This window comes from Tachypleus tridentatus, chromosome 10 (genome assembly GCF_004210375.1).
Source record: "Tachypleus tridentatus isolate NWPU-2018 chromosome 10, ASM421037v1, whole genome shotgun sequence".
Lineage (NCBI taxonomy): Eukaryota > Metazoa > Arthropoda > Merostomata > Xiphosura > Limulidae > Tachypleus > Tachypleus tridentatus.
In genome coordinates, this window is record NC_134834.1 from 134678099 (window position 1) to 134701726 (window position 23628).

Sequence of the window (23628 nt, forward strand, 5' to 3'; positions counted from 1 at the left end):
TGCTGTGAAATTTTGTGTTAAACTTGGAAAATCTGCGACTGAAACTTTTGCTATGCTTAACACGGCTTATGGTGAAGTTACTATGAATCGTACGGCATGTTTCAAGTGGCATGAACGTTTTAAGGATGGTCGACAGTCCATTGAAGATGATGAGCGTCCTGGACGTTCTTCCACGTCAACTGACGACCCACACGTCGACAAAATCAACACCCTGGTGCGGGCAAATCGACGTCTGACTGTCAGGGAGCTTGCTGAAGAGTGTGGGATATTAGTTGGATCTTGTTACGAGATTTTGACCGAAAAATTGAAGATGCACCGCGTTACTGCGAAATTCAGCCCTCAGAACTCGTGAGTTTTTGTCCAAACACTCGATCACTGTTCTTCCCCACCCCCCTACTCACCTGACCTTGCTCCTTGCGATTTTTCTTGTTCCCCAAACTCAAAAGACCCTTTTAAGGAAGAAGATTTGAGACGATTCCCGAGATTAAGGCAAATGCGACGAAGGAGCTGGAGGACATTACAAAAGAAGCGTACCAGGACTGTTTCAACAAGTGGAAACACCGTTGGGATAAGTGTGTGCGTTGGGGAGGAGAGTACTTTGAAGGGGTCCCAGACCTGTAACTTCTAAATAAAGTACATTTTGTTTTATGACGTCAGTCCGCGTATTTTTTGAACAGACCTCGTAATCACACCATCATTCACTTGTGAAAACGTGACATAACTTAAAGAATACAAATGTAGATTTATCGAATGTTACTGTTGAGCGGCTCTTAGCATGACTGAAATGCTCATCAATTACTTTTCATGGAAGTTGGTATAATAAGGGCGGAGATTTGGCTTTTAGTGAAACCAAGAGTGCAACACAATTAACTGTATTAAAGCCCATAAAATAATTTAAATTGATAGAGTAACGTAAACTTTATCTGTCACTGGTGCTTTTATTTGTATACAACTTATAATAATATTGTGAGAAAACGTTCCTAGCCTGCGTCTTACCATTTCATGACATAAACACTTCATAATTTACCATTCGTATTGTAAACAAAGACGGTTTATTTGAAAATATTACACAATACCGAAAACTGACAAATGTTTGAAACATAATGCACTGTCATCATAGCTAAGTTCGGGACTGAGGAAATCTGAAGTTTATATTTTGGGAGAGCTGGATCCTTCGATGATGGTGATGGACCAGGTTGAGGCACTCTTTCGTCCACTGGTAAGAAGGAGTGTGCGTTTTTCTTATAGCAAAGCCACATCGGACTATCTGCTTAACCCACCGAGGGGAATCGAACCCCTGATTTTAGCGTTGTAAATCCGGAGACATACCGCTGTACTCTGGTAAGAAGGAACAGTTTTTAGGTGACGGAATGAAGTGTGAACTTTTTTTGCCTTCTTCACTAAACTAAGTTTAGTTTATAAAGTTTGTAAGGAATTCTACCCAACACATCAAACCTGTTAGCCGAGATGAATGTTAATAAACAACATATGACCATCTCGATGCGGAACGTTTAAGAATCCATATCTTATACTTTTATTCTTATTTACATCGTAGCATAAACCAACAAATTTACATATTCATTTCGGTGTACTTATTTGTTAATCTACTTTATTTTTGGCTTTCTGCGTAAAATAATAGCGAATAATACAAAGTTATACCGAAACTGTTTATCGAATATACGCATATCGAGGTATTACTGTAGTACACTGAAACAAATCAAACGTGTATACAAACTTTCGCTACACTGCTGGTATCTTAATTGTATTCAGAACTTTTAAATATTTCTCGTTTTCGTCAAAGTGTGCGTCAGAGTACCAAATATTTTTATGTCACTGAAACGTTTTGCCACACTGTTAATAAGTTAATATTGATGTGAACGTTCGGCATCAGTTATCCCGAGGTGTAACAAACTAAGACAATGATATCTAACTTTAATACATAATCATTATGTCAGCATTGAAACTTTAAGTTATTTATGAAAAAGCACCCTAAAAGGATGGAGAATGCTTACATGTTATTTCAGTAGTGCATACATGTACTATGTGTGATTGTATTAATATGGAAATGTGACGTTCAATCTGATAATTTTATCGTTCACTTCACCCAATCAAATACTTAACAAACACACATACACACTGGTTTTATAAATTTAACGAAACATTCACGAAAATTTACCTTTGCAAGGGTACTTACTGTTTTGGAAAAAAAAGGATACAAATATGAATACGGTTCCCTCAAAACCTTGTATTGATAAAATTCTTGTTTGTTATGAATGAAAGAAAAAATATATTAAGGAATATCACAAGACTAATAACATTATAGTACCATATTTAAATCCATATTTAAAAACTATAGGCATATGTAGTTCTTGAATATAATTTCCGCTATCAAAAATATTTATTTACAGATTAGATAAAATCACTACTATAAGAAAAAAAATCAGAGGAAATTTATTTTCACAGATTATAATAGATTATATTTACATAGATGTCTAACAAAAATACGGATAACTTTAATTTTTAGTAACAATGCAAAAAAAGGAAAAGACAATATCAAATTAATACAACTCTTCTGATTGGACACAAAAGTCAATACAAAGTCCAACACTTTATTTCATTCAGTATATTTAACCACAAAACTTTAAAAGAATTTGGACTTGTACATCTCTAGAAATCTAACCAAATATATTATCATCAGCTTTGAACTGAATGTGTGGAATGGTTGGTTGGATAATGTAATGTCACTAGTTTACAAAATTATTCACTCATAATCCTTCCAAATTTAGAACCTGTATTTTATGAAACACGTTTTTTACTATTACAAAATTTCTTGTATACAAATTATGAACTCATCATCCTTCTATTTTGTTAATCACTTCTTTTACTATATACTAAATTTCCTGTATACAAGTCTTTTTTACAAAGCTTAATTGTAATATAAACATTTTCTTAAACACCAAAATTGGAGAAAAAATATTCAGATATTGTCTTTACATCTGTAAATACTGTCTTTGATACACAAGTAAACAAGCATAATGGTGGAAGAAACTGCGTGATGACATTACGTACTTAATTTTAACAGAACTTTTATATAATCAGTTTTATCTGTTATTTTGATTGCAGATTTGAAACAACTGTGTTGGATAGTATACAAGTAATTAACATTTGCAAGAAATGTTTTTTTTCTTACTATGTTTTTTGTTTTTCCATGTAACCTATATTTCTTGTTTGTGAATTTAAGATGGCAGGATGAAGTATAGTCTAAATGTTGGACTAGATTATGTTTTTTTTACTATTTGAAACTTTAATACTATGACAAGATATCTGGGACATACTAGTACAGATAAGTAAGATTACTCGTATTTTATTTCAACATAGATTAACAAAAGTATATGAATTTTTGTAGGGTAAATATCAGCTAACAAATTATACAAAGTTGCATGTTGAAATAAATGAATTTCAGTAATATTTTCAACTGGACATTATATAATGATAGATAGACTGGAGTCTACTAAAGAAGTTTAGAAGAATTTCTACCTTCAATGCTTCATTATTAAATACTGAGTACGGTACATTTTTCTTAGGCCTAATTTATGATTGAACACTTAAGACAATTTATATTATAACAGAGTGATTGCATGTATATATATCATTTTTATACATTAATGTATTTCACCATCATGTGATGACACTGATGCCATTGCCATAGCTATGACCTTCTACTGCTGCTTTGATCGTTTTTTTGTTTGTTTAGAACAATACAGTCCTAAAGCAAACTCTCATCAGAGCAAAACAACTAGCACTAATACTTCAAACTTCTCCATTACTCCCTGAATTTGGAATTATGGTGATTACAGGTAAAAAAATATATAAAAGTGTTCCCCATCTACAAAATATGGCTACTTTACATTATCTAAACTTTTTAAAACATGCATTATTAAATTCATGATACTGCTATAAAAATAAAGAAATAAAAACATGATAATTTTAAAAAGCTGCCAATTTTTTCAAAATAAGTGAATCAGAAACCTAATACAAACTACCACTTCAAGTCTTTGGAGGTGTAGCTTGTGAGACCTTTCCATGAATATTCTCTATCAAAATGAAATTGTTTTGAATTGTTTTAAATGACACCCACAAAAGTAGTTGAGACCTTCTGTATATATTGAGGCCATTCCATTTCACAAAAATTATGTTCCAGCAATCAACATATTTACCAAATAAATACAACAGAAAACTTGGTAGCCATTACATTTAATAATACTTTTCTGATTCACAGGAGGCTAGATCTTATATATTAAGCTTCAAATTCTAAATCAAAATAAAATAAATTACATGAAGAACCTTTCACTAAAGTCTCTTTGACTAGGAGAACTAATAAAGTGAAAAATCTATATAGTACAAAAGTGATAGATTTCCTGTAATTCAAATTTATCACTTCCTTTAAAGCTCTATTTTCTATTAAAAAAAAAAATTACAAGAGAACAACAAATGTACACTATAATGCTAGTGAACATGTGCAGTTACCATTAAAATAAAATAAAACTATATATTGCACTATGATAAAACAAGACCATTCATGGAGAGGGAAGCATAATCTAGTGTGGTCAGAGATAAAGAGGGGCTTGCTTTAAGTGATGTGGGAAAGTGATATGCTGGCTATTCCCCTTGCCAATCTGCCTGTGATTAAGTGAATGTAAATTTTAACACATAGCAAGGACCATACAAGGCATAAAAGATATTCTGTACTTATATGTTATCTAATGTGTGCATTACATGCTAATTAATTAACTGGTTGTTGTTTTTTTTGTATACACATCAAAAAAGATGATCTTATGTTATTGTTGAGCAGTTATATTGATTCATATCAAGCCTTAAAGTATGGTACTTTGAGTTGTTAGATAGGGTTCCATTAGTGAAGAGCTATTACAGTTAATCTTTTAAGTAAGCAGGTAGAAAATTCCTCTGGTATGTTAAAAGGTCTCATATTTGATATCAAGCCAAATCAATCTGATTACTATACAAAAACTGCAACCCAACACAAGGCCTCACTTTTAACAACAAAAAAAGAAAGAATAATTTAGTTTAAGTTGTTAAAAAAGTGCCTTACTAATATTTGATAGTGGGTTAGCTATTTTAGTTAACTCTGACAAGCAAGAGGTCCTGGGTTCTATCTTGTCTGCAGGAAACAAAAAACAATTTACTACATTTTTAATGTCTGATTTAAAATGTTCTTTACCTGAAAAATAAGGTATAAATGAGCTTCAAGTCTTGTAACAGATAAATGTAACGTGAATCTGGCCCATAAATAAAATGTTATTGAATTATTCATGCATTTAAAATAATCTTCAAAACAAATATTAATAATGTAATTTTGATAAAAATATTCTTTTCTGCAACAAGAATACAATAACACCTTTTTCTTAATAAAAACTGCTAAATGGCTGGGATATGCAAAATACTATTCCCACATCAGTGTCAGTATTCTAAAAGATGAAATGTATACAAACATAACAAAATTGTTAAAGTGAAGTTTTAATTAAGTAATTTAAAGTTAGCTGATGTACATATAATGTTCACAGAAGATGGCAGTATTAACTTGGTCCTTCTTTTACTCTAAAATTACATATGTCTAAAAATGCTTGCTTTGAAAATATAACTTCAAAACAAGGTAAACCTCAAAATTTCATAATCTGTTTTAATTATGAGTTTTTGATTTTTCTTGTCAGTGCCTTTAAAATTGATACCTAGTAGGAAATAAATGGATTATGGGCTTTATAATTTGATTGTCACAGCACAAGAGTTCTACCAAAACTGAGAGATGTGTAGATTCAATTGGTCACTTGGTTAACACTTCTGCCTAGTGATCAACCCAAAAATGTTCCTATTTCTTCAAAACCATTGAAACAGTAACATTGGGTTTGGTTATCACACCTCAAAACAAGCAGATTCTGAATAATAACAATTTTATAAATTCTTTAGTGAGAGCAGTGTTATCAAGTGAATCATTAAGCAATGAATATGAGCCTTAATCTTAAATTATAAAAGTGCTATATGCCAAGGAGAAACTGTGTACTATGTTTACTAACCACTGATGATCTTATAAAGCTAATCAGGAAAAGTTAGCAAGTGTGAAACTAAATAATATGGGCTCTATATATTCATTTAACCTTTTAATACTTGTTACTTTGACTAGAACATTTATAGATATTTATTTGATAATTAAATCATTAGAATTTTTAAGTGCACTAAATAATGCTCATGATCTCAGTTAAAGAAGTAATTTTTCATGGCTAATGATAAATGACATTTGTACAAAACTTTGTCGTTGCTACCCTATTCACAACCTGCTACCTTTGGTAAGCTCTCCATTTTCAGGTTATCACACAACAGAACAATCAATTATAGAGAATACCAGCTCCCAGTACACTTTCTCCTGATGTATATCAATACAGTTTACCTACTTTTCTGTAAAGTTGCACATTAGCCCTTTATGATAGAGTTTTACATTTACTTGCTTACAATTACCTAAGACATCAGTTGAGGCTGTCCATGGTAATAACAACTAGAACAATAAGTAAATGGACATACTTAAGACTGAATCAATGGGAACAAGTCTCTAAAGATTTTTCTAATCAAGTGATAGCTATGGAATATTTACTACCTGTAAAGCTGACCATCTATGTGCAATGTATTATTATACTTGGTCAAACACAATAATGCTACAAATTGAACTGTGAAAGTGATGTAGACATGGCACTTATATGCATACAACATAAATCTTCAATTTATAATCTACAATTCAGCAAATTTTCTTTTTTAATAAAATAAGTTTGATTCTTATCAGAACATTTTAAAGTATTTGACATTAACAAAGAGACCCTTTTCCTGGGTGAAAAAAAGTAAGTAATTTTAAACCAGAGTTCATACGATGACAAAGCATAAAACGAAATCTAACACATATAACAAAGCAAACTGTATTTCATGACTATGTGATATTAATTCCTGTAACAATCAGAATACATTCTTTATCTTGTATAACCCTCAATGCTTTTAATGGTCACAACTTATTTAATTATGCAATGTTGTTGTTAGCTTTCTTCTGTATATAGCTACACAATGCCAATGTGTACTATGTCCACTACTGAGAATCGAATCCTGGATTTTAGTGTTATAAATTGGGTATTTTAACACTGATCCACCAATAGACAACCATTACAATATTTTAATGTATTTCTAACCTATGTTCCAAACTAATAAACCCAACCCAGTGCATTAAATGTATTTCACAAGCAATCAGCTACAATTTCTTACACCAAACTAAAAAGCTGCAAGTATCATTTACCCCAAGGGTTTGTACTTTTTGGCTGCAGTGAGGCACAAGAGGATATGTAGAAGATTATGGGCAATTTTACATACTTTAACAACCAATACACGAACACACATAGAATCAGACTTTGAATAGGCCAATACATTTTCCCTTGGTTTCTTTAAACAAATATAACAAACCTCTCCATTCTTCAAAATGGCTAATATTTTAAGCCTGTTCATTAAATTAGTATATAGGTAAAAGGGAGGCAACAGTCTCTTAAAGATATATCCTAAAACCATTATAAATTTAACCTGTACTTTAAATTATATATTATTTTCTTTTGTATATCATCATTGTAAAGTGTGATTGACTTCAAGAACACTTTTCACATTTTCAAAAAAATCACCATCACAGAAACGTTCCAAATTTCTACACTAACTTTCAAATAATACTAAATTCAATAAAAAAAACAACAACAAACAAATTACTAAACTTTCTACACTACATCTGGATTCATAATATTATCTTTTTAAGTGTCACAACTATAGAAATAGATAGTAAAACAAACACACATACATACACACATGCACATATACCAAACATATATGATGTAATGATGGCTGCATGAAGAGAGTGATTACTAGATAAAGTACAAATTAGTGAAGTAGACAAATGAATATTTGAAAAATGTAAGTCTTTGCAAAACTGATAACTATAATAATGATAACTATAATGACTACTTAGTATTATACAGAAGTAAAGTGGATAACCTAAGAACTCTTCAGAAAGTGAGTCATCTTTTCTCTTCTCTAATGAAGATAGATCTATCTTGTATGTATTATTGGCTTTCTTAATAGGTCATGACAACTTCTGTGGTCCTACATGCTCTCAACGTCTCATATCTTGCACCTTTAGTATGTACTGTATACACTTTGAAAGGCAAACAAATGTAGTTTTGTAACAAGTTGTAATGAGAAGTAGTTCAAAGAACAAGACACTCTTTCTACTAGTGGATACCAAACCATAACCAGTTGTTTTGTTCATTTACATCAAAACGAAAATGGAAAAGTTGCAAGTTTAAAAATTGTCACATTGACAATTAAAATTTCAGTTAGTGACTACATAATATATGAAAACATTTAGCAAAAGATACACAATATACCATTTATGACATGATAAACTTTAGGAAACGTTTCTGTATAACCTTACAAATAACAAACATATAATTAATAGGCCTAGTGACTAGTATGCCTGTTTAATTTGATTAAATATAAGGCTACAATTAATGAAAAACATGATGTCATAAAGGATTAATTAATAATTATGTAAGCTAATAAAACCTTACATTTCTATCCAAAAGCATCTATTAATAAAGTAATAATCTATAATATTCAAACAGAAGGTCTGTATTAGCTACTATGTGTAAGTGGGTACATACCAGTTAACCTCTAATAAGTAATAACTAAATAAAATATTCATGCATGAGAAAAAAACAGGTAGATCAAAGTTTTAAAAGCACCATCATGGCATAAAAGATTAAAAACTTTTTTTCCCAAACAAGTTCATTTAATAGCTGTAATATCTTAACATTTTTCTTTATATAACTCAAAGAACTTGACTGGAGAAACAGCAACTAAATATATCAGAATTCAGGTTAACTTCCACCCTTGAATAAAAATAATTACTAAGATTCCCTATTATCAAAGAAGAAATCAAAACAACAAAGCTATTAAGAACTTGAGATGACAGTTTTTCCAATGTAGTATAAACTTTAGCATATATTTCAACCATAACCAACCAATTACAATTTTCTAATTTATTACTTTAAAGCTACAAATGTAACTTTCATCATCTGTGGTAAGCAATGCATTGCAATGGAAGTGGGCAAGGTCCTGAGGTCTGAAGAAAGAAACTCGTTTAAAGCCACTACACTACGTGATTAGATGTACAGCTCGGCTAGATCTGGCAGGAACAGACTGGAAAAACCATAAACTCAAAAAGAGAAGAACCAAAAAAATGACATGCTCCTGCATGGGTGTTCATAATTTCTTACAATACTTTTTCTTTCCCAATTTACTGTAAATTTTAGCATATTTCAATTATAGTTACATGACGCAAACATAATAAAAAACATCCTTTAAAGGCAAAGTAGCAGCTACTTTCTCAATAATAAGCATTACACTTACAATATGCCTTATACACTACTACTGTTGCAGGTTTTGTTTGATTTTTCATTTTGAAATTTTGTTGTTTTCATCACATACAGGTAACAAATTGCTAATACCTATCAAGTAACACGAACAGCATTTCAAGAAATTTCAAACAAGAACCAGAGGTTTCTTAACATTGAGCTTGCAACATCCATGGCATTTGACATTGTCTCAAACATAAAACTTTTCTTAATATCACACTAAGAGCATGAAAAACTATTCAATGTTGTCTCACCAAATAAAGATAAGAACTCTAACAACACCAAACTTAAAACAAACAACATTTTCTCATACGTACAGAGCAAAACTTTACAAAACTAATTAATTTCTTCACACAAATATTTCTAATTTAAGAACATACATTGAAAATAAGCATGGCAGAAATAATGTTTTAAGAGAGTATACACTAGTACAAACCCTGATATGTTCATACATTTTCATACATTCTGATTCCTTCTTCCTTTTTATTGACTTGAGTATATATGTAGGCATTTCTGCATATAAACATACAGTGATGCATATTATTTGTTTTCAACCAGGAAAAGCAGACTAAAATACTCTATCTTATAATAACTTATAATAAGCCTTTCAGCAATACAGAAGACTATAGAGCATAAATATATTTTCAGGTAAACATGAATCTTAAGAAACCCAAAAATACTTGGTATTGCAAAGTAACATGAAGTTTGTTTACATTTCCAAGGAACAGTAAGACAATTACAATGGAGCACTGACTGAATGATGAAACTCCTGATGAATAAGTAGTGTTGTTTTCTTAGCGATTCACCCATCTTCTCATGGTCTCTTCCCAATCAGTGCTTCCTCCTTCTTCATCATCTGTACGGACATAACTTTCATCATCTGTAGTAAGTGATCCATGATGATGGAAGTAGGCAAGATCCTGAGGTTTGAAGAAAGAAGCTTGTCTAAAGCCACTACGCTATGTGATTAGATGTACAGCTCAACTACATCTGGCAGGAACAGACTGGAAACACAAATAAACTCAAAAACAGAAGAAAATAAACTTAAAAAAATCAGAAGAAACTTAAAAATGACATGCTTCTACATGGGTGTTAAGAATGAAATCGAAGTACTTACTACAAAAAATGTTCTTGTTATAAGATTTTATGAATATATAAAAGGATTGTGTGAACGTATATGTCTTATATGCATACAAGTTTTTCAAATGTTAGCATTTTTATTTCACACTATTTGAACTTTACAAAGATGTAACAATCCTTTTTGTTTTTACTATTATGTACACATGTTGACTAAAATTTATATTCTAAGTTGTGAAACAAGTTTACACCTGGTACACTAAAAGAATTAGATGCATAACAGTCATAATAACAAGAACTGTAATGAACTTTTATCATACTGGTTTGAATATCTTTGATGAGCTAAGTTAAATTATATATAATATGAAAATTAGACTATTCCGATACAAAAATTAAACAAAGAAGAAACCATAAAGCAATAGGTCATAACATTCAACATAAAAAAAAACTGCACAAAAAATGATAAAAAAACACAGAATGTTACTCCAAGGAATTTTAACATTCAAGTGATTAAAACATGTTACTATGTCACATAAACACAACACTGACATATCAATCAGTGGCGTAGCTAGGGGGAACAAGGGGTACATCTATCCCTGGGCACAGCATTGGGGCAAATTGATGTTACATAATTAGAAATAATGGCTTACGTTTTGTCACGAGAGGGCGCAAAAACTTTGTCCCTGGGCGCTGAAAACCCTAGCTACACCACTGATATCGGTTTCTATAACAAAAACATCACAATAATAAATTCACTATTCACCATTCAAAAGGATATAAAAATATAATGTTACAATTCCTTCATTTTTGATGTTCCAAAGATTCATTAACAAATTTAAAAACAAATCACATTAACGTACTGGTTAGATGCATAAGAATCTAATGAAATACACATCACTACAAATGGCTAATTTGTGAAAAATATTTAGGTTCTTCAAAATAAGTGTGACTGTAACACCACAAGAAGACCTTCTAATACATACTTTATAACAGAGGAGTTTATCTCCTACATTGCACTGATTTTAGGATGAGAAAAAGGTTCACATTGATTGCCTTTATTAAATTGTATTGAAGTACAAAAATAAACTTAATTACTATATGAGTACTTCTGTTAAGTTTATTTTAATTAAGCTATATTGAAGAAGAAAGGCATGCTCTCTAAAACAGTATCCTAAACATTTAGTTATGTAAAGTAGATTAGCACACTTAATAACAATAATTTAGTTTTGTTTAATAACAGAAGCATACACACTGAAAATATGTTAACTTAGCCATGTTTAAATAGAGAAGCATGCTTACTAACAATATTATAACTTAGTTGTTACGTAGAGAAGCATACTTACTGATAGTACTTTGTATATTTAATTAGAAGTTTATAATGCTTACATTAAACACATATAGATGCAAGAAAACTATTTTAATAGAAAAATGGAATTTTATAAACCTGTTACTGTCTTGTTTTCACCAACAAAACTTCTCACTGTATATGGAGCTCACAAAAGTTTTGTTTTTATTAAAAGCTTAAAAGCTACTTTTAAAAAACTGATGATAAATGTTAGTAAAAACAATAGTTATTCATAGAAATTTTTTCTGCTGTACAAACAATAAAAATCTTGCACAGAAACTTAAATTTTTGTTTGAAAAGAATAATTATCCTACCCTTGGATCATTGTCATTGTCAGTTCCTGGATCTAAACTCAGGTGACTGCTTTTTTCATTACCTGTGTGCAACTTTCTAGATTCTAATTCAACAAGAAAATGGCTTTCCTGTTCCAGCTGTCTTTCTTCCCTCCACAGTGTTCCACCCACTTTAAAACTGTCTGTGGCACATTCTGATCCTTCAGTTTCAAAACCTTTCCAAAAAAAAGGCTTTCAAATCTAAGGTTTCTCTGTATCAGGTTAAAATAAAATGTCTTCCCACTTTCTTTTTCTTTGTGTGTGTTTTTTACCCTGAATTAGTTAAGAAAGAGTCATAAGAAAATATATCACATCTTCTCAGCATCGTAAGTTGTCCCTTTGTAACTTTATGTGCCAAATAGTTCTACTGTAAATTTAGTAGTTGGCACACATTTGTACAGAAAATGTTAATAACTTTAATATAATCCAGATGCCAATAATAAAATGCTACAACAATGCTTGATTTTTAAAGTTAATCTAGTGCCTGCTTAAACAATGAAGTACTCAAATATCGGATGCTTACCTATAAGAGGGGAAAATAACCCATAAAATGTTTTAAAACTGTAAGGGATCATTTCAAAATCTTTTTCAGACTTGTGCCAGTGACTTTAATGAAGGTATGGAAACGTTACATTATTTAAGTTGGAAAATTATTCCATTATAATCTTGATGATTGTAAGACAGTTTTAGTCACCTCATAAATTAAATTTCTTAAAAAGCAAAAAAAATTATATTTTTAACTTAGTATAATTTTTAACACAGTATAGGTTTATAAATGACTCTTACAAGTTTTGATGCAATTGCTTCAAGGTAATTGACTTCCAATAACAATTAAGAAATTAAACAAAGAAAATCAGTATTTCAAGACTTTTTCAAGGAAGAGTACACAAGTTTTATGCAACAAACTCTTCTCTAATGTGCAGCACCAAAGCTTAATGGTAAAAAAAAACTTTCCTCAATGAAAACTAAACAGCATGAAAGATTTGCAGAAAAAAATCCCCTCATGGGTACAATAAAAAAGTTTTACAGAAATCTCTCCTCAAAATACAGCAAGGAAAACAATTTTCTAACGGCACAGAAGATATTCAAAATGGTGATTAAGCAAAGATACAGGGAGAAATTTTTAAACTTTAGAAATATTCATTCAGAAGAACTTACCCCTGCCATTACTAATCACTTTTCTACTCCCATTTTCTTCTTCATCTTCAGAGCCTGTTTAATATTAAGCATTTTTTAACTTGTTAATATTTTTATTTTAGATGAGAAATTTAAATAAGAATACTCAAGTCTGTATCTTTAAACTAATGACTAATTAAGAATTATTTTATTTTCTAATGTTAGTAAATATAAGGTAATGGGCAAAGTACTCTCATCATGTGTGATAAGCATTTATTAGCCACCACAAGGCCTTAAATGTCAAGTACTGGAGTTCTCCAGGAACATGAATTTCAGTGTTTCAATGTGGTCCTCCTTTTTTATATCTTTCACTCTTGCTCTGAATTTTTGTGCCTAAACTGATTCTTCAGTGTGGTCCTCTTTTTTGCTTCACTCTTGCTTCGAACTTTGGAAATGTTTTACACATTTTTCTCTCTGACATTTACCTTTTTCTCTGGATTTTTGCAATCTTCTGTTGAATCCTCTGCTCAAACTTTAAAGTGGTTACAGTCTACAGTTTCAAACAATATTTAATTATAACAGAATTTTTATACTGATATTTTTTTAATATAAGCTTTTTAAATGGATTTTCTTTTCATAAGACTGAAAGACAAAGGTTGCTAAAAAAAACAACAGAGAATATATAATGTTGATGGCAAAGTTAATGTTTCTAATTATTATTTCTACAGACTCAGATTATCTGCAATAAAAGGTTCTAATAGGGAAAGCAAAAGGCTGTTAACAAGCACCATAACATGCTTCAGACCTAATATTTACAGCATCAAAAGGAAGGGCATTTTTTGGTCCTCAGAAACTAAGAGCTGAGAGATAATGGTTGTTGTGGCCTTCTGTTACATACCAACTGGAGTTGATCCAGTTCAATCCTTTTGATTGAAAATTACAACTTTAAGGTGATGGATCAATTTCACAGTATTGTAAATGGCATAAGGATGCCACATCATTTTGTAAGGAAGTGGATCAACTCCAGTGGTAGCAGATATTGTTGAATGTGTAAATGAAATAAGGAGGCCACGTTATCTAATGAGGGGATGGATAAACTCCTGCCAAAGCCACATCACACCTACATCAGCAGAAACCCACTGGCCTACTCTCAACTGAATGATTGTAAGCAACCTTTTTAGGGAATCCAATCAGGAAGGTGTCTTCATGGTCAACCACACCAGTAGCTTGGAACTATAAAGTGGTAAGAACTCCCAAACTCCACTCAAAGAAGGGTAATAATGCAATGGATAGTCTAGAGGAATATCACCACCAAAAACAGTGCAATGGATAACTATAAAACCTTATTTTCTGAAAAGCCAACCATACTGAGTTATTCACTTAAAGCACCTCTTCATCCTCTTCAACTTTACCCAAGCAGTTCATAGGTGCTATGGTCTGGAATGGACATGTTGATGGCAATTATCACGACACAGATAACTTTCTAGCAATCTTGTGGAACATCACATTTCTATACCACCAAGAAATATTGGGATTGACCACCACATTATAATGCCCCCATGGCTGAAAGGGTGAGCATGTTTCGTATAATGGGGATTTGAACCCATGACCATCAGATTATGAGTCGAGCACCTTAACCACCTGGGAATGTCAGGTCAAATTTCTTTGGGACCTGTTTTTCGTGCTGGTGTAATAAAAAAAAACAAACCCTCAGATGAACATGTATTTGACTACAGATGCCATTTCTCAATAGTGTCATGCCAAGAGAAAGATTCCTTATGATTGATAAGTTTCTACATTTAAATAACAATGATGCATGGCCCAACCTATGTAATGATAGACTATACAAAGTATACCCAGTTTATAATCACATCATATGAAGGTCCAAACATTGTACATGCCTTACAAAGAGCATTTGCTATTAGATGAGGGGATGTTGAAATGAAAAGAGGAAGGCTTATATTTAGAGCCTATTATCCTGAGAAACTAGACAAATACAGTATGAAGAATTATATAGTTTGTGGATCAGGTTTGGGGTAAACTTGGAACTACAACCTTTACTGTGGTATGGGATGCTCTGTGATTCAAATTTGTGATGATGATCTTATATCTTTGTATAATCAGAATTACAGGGTGTAAATGGATACCTTTTACAATGGGGCACTAGTATAGTCATTTGCTTACAAACCAGATACAAACTTGTGGAACTGTTTGAGTCAATGATGGATTCATCATCCTTGAAACTGGAAAGTGCCATGGCAACAGAAAGACAACTTACTACTCCTCATGTGGATTGATAAGAGTTTAGTTATGATGATGTATACCATGCATAATTCCTCAGTTGCTGATAGCAGAAAGAAATATAAAAAGATGGTGAGCCAAAAATGAAACTGAAGTGTATTATCCAATACAACAAAAGATGAACTGCAAAGTGGACTAAGAAACTTGCATTCCATCTGATGGATTTGTCAGTATTAACTCTCAAGTGCTCTGTAACAAACAGAAGTAGCAGAAGGAAATGTTATTTCATTTTCTCATGAACTGCATAAATCGATGTTTGAACTGGATAGTGCAGCTGCAAAGGACTCTGCATCTGAGAATGATGACCTCCAGGAACCAGTTGTCATAATAACATTAAAATCTGATCCACCCATCAGGGCTCTCCAAAGGAATAAAGAGGCATTTATTGAAAACATATTAAAAAACTGCAAATAAATCTAGATCAACTAGGTGATGTCTTGTTGGCATTTTAGGCTTAATGTCAAACAAAGTTGAGATACACTAGGGATTGTAAAACACTTTAACTAAATCTCTTTCACAAAGAAACAACTTATTAGTTGCATCAGAGATGTGCTAATTAGTAAAAGACACATGGAAGAATTATATTACTTGGCTTCAATACTCTCATGTTCTTACCATCTAAAATAAAGTCTTCATGCTGTAACTACTTCTGGTGTAGGTTTCTTCATTCTGTATTATAGACCTTCTAACATTTACATTAATATTAAAAATAGCCAATCATTCAAGCTTTGAAAAAAATCTATTCCTTTTTAAACAAATGCAGTTTTAGTTGCACACTTCCTTAATATATTAAAACATGTCAGACATGAATTCTTAGAACAAGTTTTATCACTGTTTAATATTAAGACTCAGCTTACTATAAAACACTATCATCATTACATGTTGTAATATTATCCTTTTTTTGTATATGCCTTTAAATTATCTACTGATATTCCTGTTACCACTGGGCTTTCTACTCATATTCAATGAAAATAAGAGACGGGAACTTCTCCCAAATGTTGGTAATATTTTTAATAGGGCAGCTCCATCAACACTGACTATATATTTTTTAATAAATATTAAAAGAATAATTTGATACATTTTTCTAATCAGTACTTTCTACACACCTACCAGATAGTGCTTATGTTTAACGGACACCATCACATTGATGCTAAAAAGCAACTGTAAAATAAGTATTGCAATGGCTTGTAACAGTTCCCATCAAGTCTTTCATGACATCTGTTATTTTGGGCCTACTACTAGTCCTTTTCTTACCAAGAAAAAATACTTTTGAATTCATATCCTGCTATTATTTTTCATGGCACTGGATATGTAATCAGCTGCTATTTGTATAAATGGACAAGCTCATAGATAACTTTGTACATGTGTTGGCTGCTATGATTCTGATATATTTTAATTTTAACTTGCCTAGACTAGCAGTGTTACATGTGCAGTAATACAACATTTTCACACAATACAATATAGGATCACAAATTTGTAACTGAAAAACTAGGTCAATGTTTTAACACTTGAATTACAAAGTTGGAAATAAATAATTTGAAATTCAAGCTAAAACAGAGAGTATTACAAATTTTATTATGATCTAAACTATATCTGATGAACTATTTTCTGCATAACACAAAACCACAATAACTGCCATGCCAACTGGAGGTCATCTTAGATCAGTGTCATGCTGTGAACATGCATCAGTTTAGTTATCAAAACATTTCTTTTGCCATTAAACATATCCACTGCAACTAAACTTGCTCTTCTTGTTTTTATTAATGTAGAACTACTAAAGCTATCTGCCACTGTCATAAATTTTGAACTGCAAACAAGGGGAAAAGCAACTGGATGGCAACACCCAATGCTGAAGTTCAAGCCATTTAAGTGTTAAATAAAGTATAAGCATTCACATTTTCCTGTACCAAATATATATTTCCTATAATAATTACCTCATCTCACACTTTAGCTTTTTCCTAATGAAAGTTTCTCTTCTGTGTCCATCTAAGCATTTTTATGAATTATACTTTGCTTTCTTCAGTTGTTCCATTGCACTGTATAGCCCCAAAGCAATTTTAATCTTGTGACTCTTTCCACCTACATCAATACACCCTCTATACCAGATTTGTATACAAGCTTCCTGTTATTACTTGTTATTCACTTTTTCAACACTGGCAAATATATCAGATCAAAACACCAGTCACCTGGGAGAGGAAAAGGGTAGGAAAGTGTGAAATAAGTATTAAGAAATACATTTTCAGTATAGGAAAATGTAAACTTCCAAAACACTCTTCTCACACTTTAGCTAGAATACTGATAAGGTGAAGGGGCTAGTGAGGGTAAGATCCAGACAGAAAGCATTCATGTAAAAAATGCATGCAAATAGATAGTGATGTAGCACACCAGTGGGGTCCATACTGATTCTGGGAAAGAAGCATGTAAGGAGGGACCACCTATTCCAGAACTGACTGCTCCTACAATATCAATTACATCTTGTCTGGAAATATTGTTCATGCTCATGAGAGTCATTCAAACCCCAGCCATGCAGATGAGGTTCAATGTTTTATCTTTGGAATTATATGGAAGGCTCTCATGTAGGCTGATGCTACTCCAGACATACTGAAAAGCCATCCCAGGTTATGGGTAGGAGGGTATCTAGCTTTGCTCTATGCTTCTTGAATAGAACAAAATGTTCAAGCATCACTCAAGAGAAACTGTGATGAAAAGGGGTGGGAGAATTTGCAGTGTGGAGTCCCAAGAAATGACACACTGAGAATGGTACAATTGGTGAACCATGTTCCCTATTCTAAGAAGCAAAACAACCCTGATTTATTCAATCCAAGAGTCAGCAGGGATGGAAGAAAATCCTTTCTGCTTTATTCATGATAGCCCATGATTGTGTATGGCACTGAATAATTTTGTACCACCTGGAAAATGCCAAGATGGTCTTATGGAACACTATTTCAATAGATCTTACTGCTACTAGGAATTTTATTTATTAGTCTACTGGTAGTTACTGCAGATTTGAAAAAGCATACTTGATCAGGCAACTCTTACCACTAAGTGAGATTCAAATGATGATAATGAAATGTTTCTTGAAAAGTAATAGAATAACACCAGAAAGAAATAAAGTCACTCACCTTTGTCACAAGCAAGCCAGGGCAAGATGAGTCACCACAGTGCAGTAAAAGGGTGTTAGGTGTGAACCAGACTGTAAAATTTCTTCCAGTAGACAATGCAATTTATATGTTTGGGTCATTGAAATATGTCAAAATTGATGAGATGAGACCCACAGAAGTCTTTGTTCCTCCAACAAAAGCCCAGAATAAGCTACATGAACCAAATGACACATGAAACCTGATAGGGGATAAGTCATGGAACACAGTAGAATCACAATGGGTAAAAAAATGATGACAGAAGTCCTGAAACACTTCAATGTGTGCCACATAACATTTAAGAGTCTGAATCAGGAATAAAAGGTGACCTGGATTCAAACTGTCACACAAGTGTGAAATGGAGTAAAAATGAATATGAGAGAAAGTCTTATCTTCTCCTTCAGTTAGTGAAGTTTGAGGTATAAATTACCTGTTTGGATACAACAGAACATATGTGGAATGGTAAAAAGGCCCATGAACATGAAAGGTGAACACTCCAAATGTTGATAGATGCCCCACTAGCCAATAACAGAAGAAAATAAGTCTTAAGTGAAAGATACAGTGAGCTTAACCTCAAAGTATCAAAAGGTGGATGAGATAAGGCACGGAGTACCACTGTGATATCCCAATTAATAAGAACCTGGAAAGGCAGGAAGATGGAGAATCTGAAAAGATTTCACAAGTTATGACAAAACTGGAGGCTCAAAAAATTTTATTCCTTTAGAAAAATGAAAACTAGTCATTAAAGAAATACAGGCAATAAACCTTTGTCAAATAACCACACCAGAAACTGAAGGACACATTACACAGTAGAATGAGAAAGGCTCAAGTCATATCCAAGAAACTAGCAATGATAAAGTAAACCATTTATGCTGATAAACTTCCAAAGTAGAATGGACCTTGAGAAGTCAATCATTAATGTTGTGCCATGGACCACATAAAAGTTAGGTGTGAAGTTAAAGAATGTCCACTGCTGGATAAAAATGTTCAACTGAGGCCGACATAAGAGAACTGGCCAGAGAAAGGGGAAGAAGTTGACACTTGTTAAGATACCAGAGGAATGGAAATCAAAGCTGGATCCACCATTGTGGTGCTACCAAAAAAAAACTATATGAACAAGTGAATCAGTGCAAGGACAGAAGAACTGGAGAGAATATATAAAGATTAAGACCTAGCAGAGAGCATGTATGCTAAAAGTCAGATGGTAAAGTACAGGAGACCAGAAGGATAGAAGTTAAACATTCCAGTATGTGGCAAAACCATTGATCTGAGGCATCCTTTGGAATGAGAAAACTGGTTGGTCAGTAACTTAATTACACCTGTGACATGAAAAGAAAGAAGAATGATTTGATGTTTGTGTGCTGAAGACACCAGTAAGACTATCTGTGGTAGGAGGATACTCACTGGTAAAATAAAAATCACCCGTGTTCCATTGGATTGTAGTATCAAAGCCAGAGTATGAAAATTTGAATGGGAAATGGAAAAACTATCCTGTAGAAAATCTTTGGAATATTTAAGAAGCTAGGAAACAAAAGGGAAAAGTGGAGACAGGCCATATCCACTCAAGAGTCCAAATAATTGGGAATAATAACAAAAACTGACTGTCAGAGAAAAGAAGCTTTTCTGACATCTTTAAGGTCTTTAAGGGCCAAAAAGCAGGAAGGCAAACTCCTTCCAGCAAGACATCTCTCTATAAAAAATCCCAACATTAAAAACTAGATGTACTAATTGGAAAATGGTGGAGGCTGAAATGGCTGAAACTCCTGATTAACTGTCTGAGCAAAGGAAGATGCCCAATATATAATGACAAAATTATTTCTCACCAATCTGCTTTTGATCCCCCACAAAACTCAGCCTCAAGGCCAACAGGAGAAAAAAAATATCAGACCATATGTGCAACTCTACCTCTCCATATATGAACTATATGTTCTCTGTTATGTTATTCGACTTTAAACCTAAGCTACTTGAAGAATATTACAAAATACAAGATATTTTTTTCAATAAGTACTTGTTCATTTAATATGTAAAATGAAATATGATTATCAATTTCCTTTGACTGGTTATAAAGTATTTGAATAACTGTGTAGTTACAGACAAAACACTCAAGTCTCAGCACTGTTGTAAACAAGAATATGTACATATAAAATAATGCATAATTGTCCAGAATAACAAGAAGGAAAAATAATGATATTACAGATTTCTCTTTACCAACGGTAAAAATGAAAATATAATCAGTCAGATAGAGGCCTAGTGAACTTTTTTTAAAAATCACTGTAACCTTTGTTATGAGCTACAGTTTGACTACTCAAGGCTTATCAAAATCACTTGGGATAGCAAATTAAAGACATAGTAAGTTTTCTTATAATTATTCTGTGTATATAATAATTTATAATATAAGAAAAGACAAGAAATCTGTAATATCAAACAACTGGTCAACTTCATAATACTGAATAATAAATGTTTTGTAAAGTTACAAATTTATTCACATACCTAGCTTAATTTATGCTATTAAATATTGAAAATAAAGGTTTAAAAACACCATTAACAATTTTAATCTGAAAAAGTATGCACAGTATAATTGCACAGGTAGCTGAAAAGTTAATAAATATTTCATCATTTCTGAATATTAAACAATGCACATCACTACATGTATGACATGTTTATACATGTCCCTCCCCACCATTCCTTATGCCATTCTGTATCACTGTATCAAGTTTGGTGTTTATTGATCAAAAAATGTAGAAACAGATAAGGAATAGATACACACATGCATATTGGCATTCATTTATATAGAGTGGCTAAGTGGTTATTTAATTGTTTACAATGCAATTGTAACAAGTTTCATATAAAAATATTATTACCCCTATTGATATTAGTAAAATATATTTTCTTTTCTGATTATCAATTTATTTGATTAGCAAAAATCAGTGTGGTATTACTGCATATTTTCAAAACAAACATAATAGCAACCATGTGGTGATAGTCAACAATGCTAGAATAATGCAGTGGTTGAAAAATACATATACAACACTCATCAATTTTTATTTTACTGTTTTTATAGGTGTTGTAAGAGGCATGTACTACTTGATTAGCAACTATCACTAATTACTTTCCTTCTGTAATAATACTGCTCATCTTAATTAAAAATTTATTCAGATTCCAGAATTTACTAAGATATTTTTATGTATTTTTTTTTTTTTTAAATATAGTAAACAAAGTGATACAATTTTTCTGTAAACCTTACATACACAGATGAACTTACCTGAGTTAAGTTCCTTTACAAGAGAGGACATAGCATTTGTCACTGAGTCTGCTGCTACCAGGAGATCATTTGGAAGACATCGAGAACTTCCTGACTGGCCAAATGCTAACCGTACATCTCCTCCAACACCAGTAAGACTATCTGTTGTAGGAGCCCCACTACCTGGGGTAGTAGGTGCACTCCGTGAGGAAGACAATGGATATACTGTAGACAATGGAGGAGATTTAGAAGTGCCAGAATGTGGAGAACTGTTAGGAGTGGAGCGAGGAGAAGACTGGTGGTTCTGAAATTCCCATAACATTTATCAAAGTAATTACACATGTGTAATCAACATATGTATAAAAATTCTAAACATCTAGGTTAATAACATGCTTATTTTGAAACACCTATAAAATTTACTGATATATATATTATAATGTAAGCTTAAACATTTTCAGAAAATATTATTCTTACCTATGGATGTTATACAAGTCTGAAGAAAATTCTGTAGAAAGTTTAACATCTTTAGCTTTTGGGAGCTCCTATACATCCATTAAAACCAAATTTTTCATAATTTTGAGAATATCACAATTACTACTACTATTTATAATCAGTATGAACAGAGCATAGAGGTAGAAAGTTTTGTAACAACCACTGTAAACTGAAATAGCAATTAGTTACTTGCAATGGAAATTCCAATTTCAAAAATATTAATGCCAAAGATGAGTTAAAACAAATTTAAGGCAGGAGACCAAACCAGACATCAGCAGATGTGATGACATAATAAATAGGTAAATAGACCTTTTAATGAGAGCAGGGTGTTAAAACAAAGTTCTTTCAATATTTACCAATGAAACAATCATTTAATAAGCAAATGTTTTCATTTTTCTGTAAAATTTATTGGTAATAACTATATCAAAGTGAACATAATAGGCAATTATAGTGTGTGTTAGGTAAACAAATAGGAAAAAGAGGAATTTCAGTGTAAACAGTAACAAATGTATTAGATGACCCAATACAACAAAGCATTTCAGATCAATAACAAGGAGACATGTTTAATTAGAAGTAAAATTTCAAGACTGATATATTAGGTAGTAAAACTCATGGTTCACTTCATCATTATAAAACAGATGTTATGAAATCAATAAGACAGCAAGATGTTTACAAAGTATAAGATACAGCTGTCAAGAAGTGGATGAAAATTGCATGTCACACCCAGGAAAAGTGTTCAGAAGTGAAGAAATAATGGAATCATGAAGAGAAATTCAAACCTAGAAAGTAGTTGTTTATATTAGAAAAACACAAACAGACTAGAGGTACCGTGGGCTGGAATCTAGGCATGTCTGGGAAATACATTCATTATACTAAGATGTATGAAAAATAAGAATTTTAATGATGTGTTCAGAACAAGAAAGATGTTACAGTAACATGTGGAAAACAACTGAGCCAAGGATGGAATCATGTGTTCCAGTTACCATTTTACTTCTGCTTAGAACAGTCCCAATATCCTGTCTGCTGACTATAAAGATTGAAGTCTAGAGATATTGAGAGTGGTGCAGTTCAGACCTCTAACTGA

General features: G+C 32.1%; 1 protein-coding gene across 8 annotated transcripts in view; it reads right to left on the reverse strand.

Moving 5' to 3' along the window:
* Positions 1-2436: 2436 nt before the first annotated feature.
* Positions 2437-23628, reverse strand: part of LOC143230374 (dystrobrevin alpha-like) — a 49972-nt gene continuing 28780 nt past the window's right edge. For 4 of the 8 annotated variants that reach the window (XM_076463851.1, XM_076463849.1, XM_076463850.1 and 1 more), the window contains 4 exons: positions 22074-22356; positions 13416-13469; positions 12240-12433; positions 2437-10507 (listed from right to left, as the gene is read on the reverse strand). In XM_076463851.1, coding sequence (XP_076319966.1) covers positions 10484-10507; positions 12240-12433; positions 13416-13469; positions 22074-22356 — 555 coding nt within the window. In that variant the 3' untranslated portion in view covers positions 2437-10483. Of the gene's footprint in view, positions 10508-11230; positions 11305-12239; positions 12531-13415; positions 13470-22073; positions 22357-23628 lie in introns of those variants that run through there. The other 4 variants (XR_013016418.1, XM_076463852.1, XM_076463853.1 and 1 more) reach the window with 4 other exon arrangements.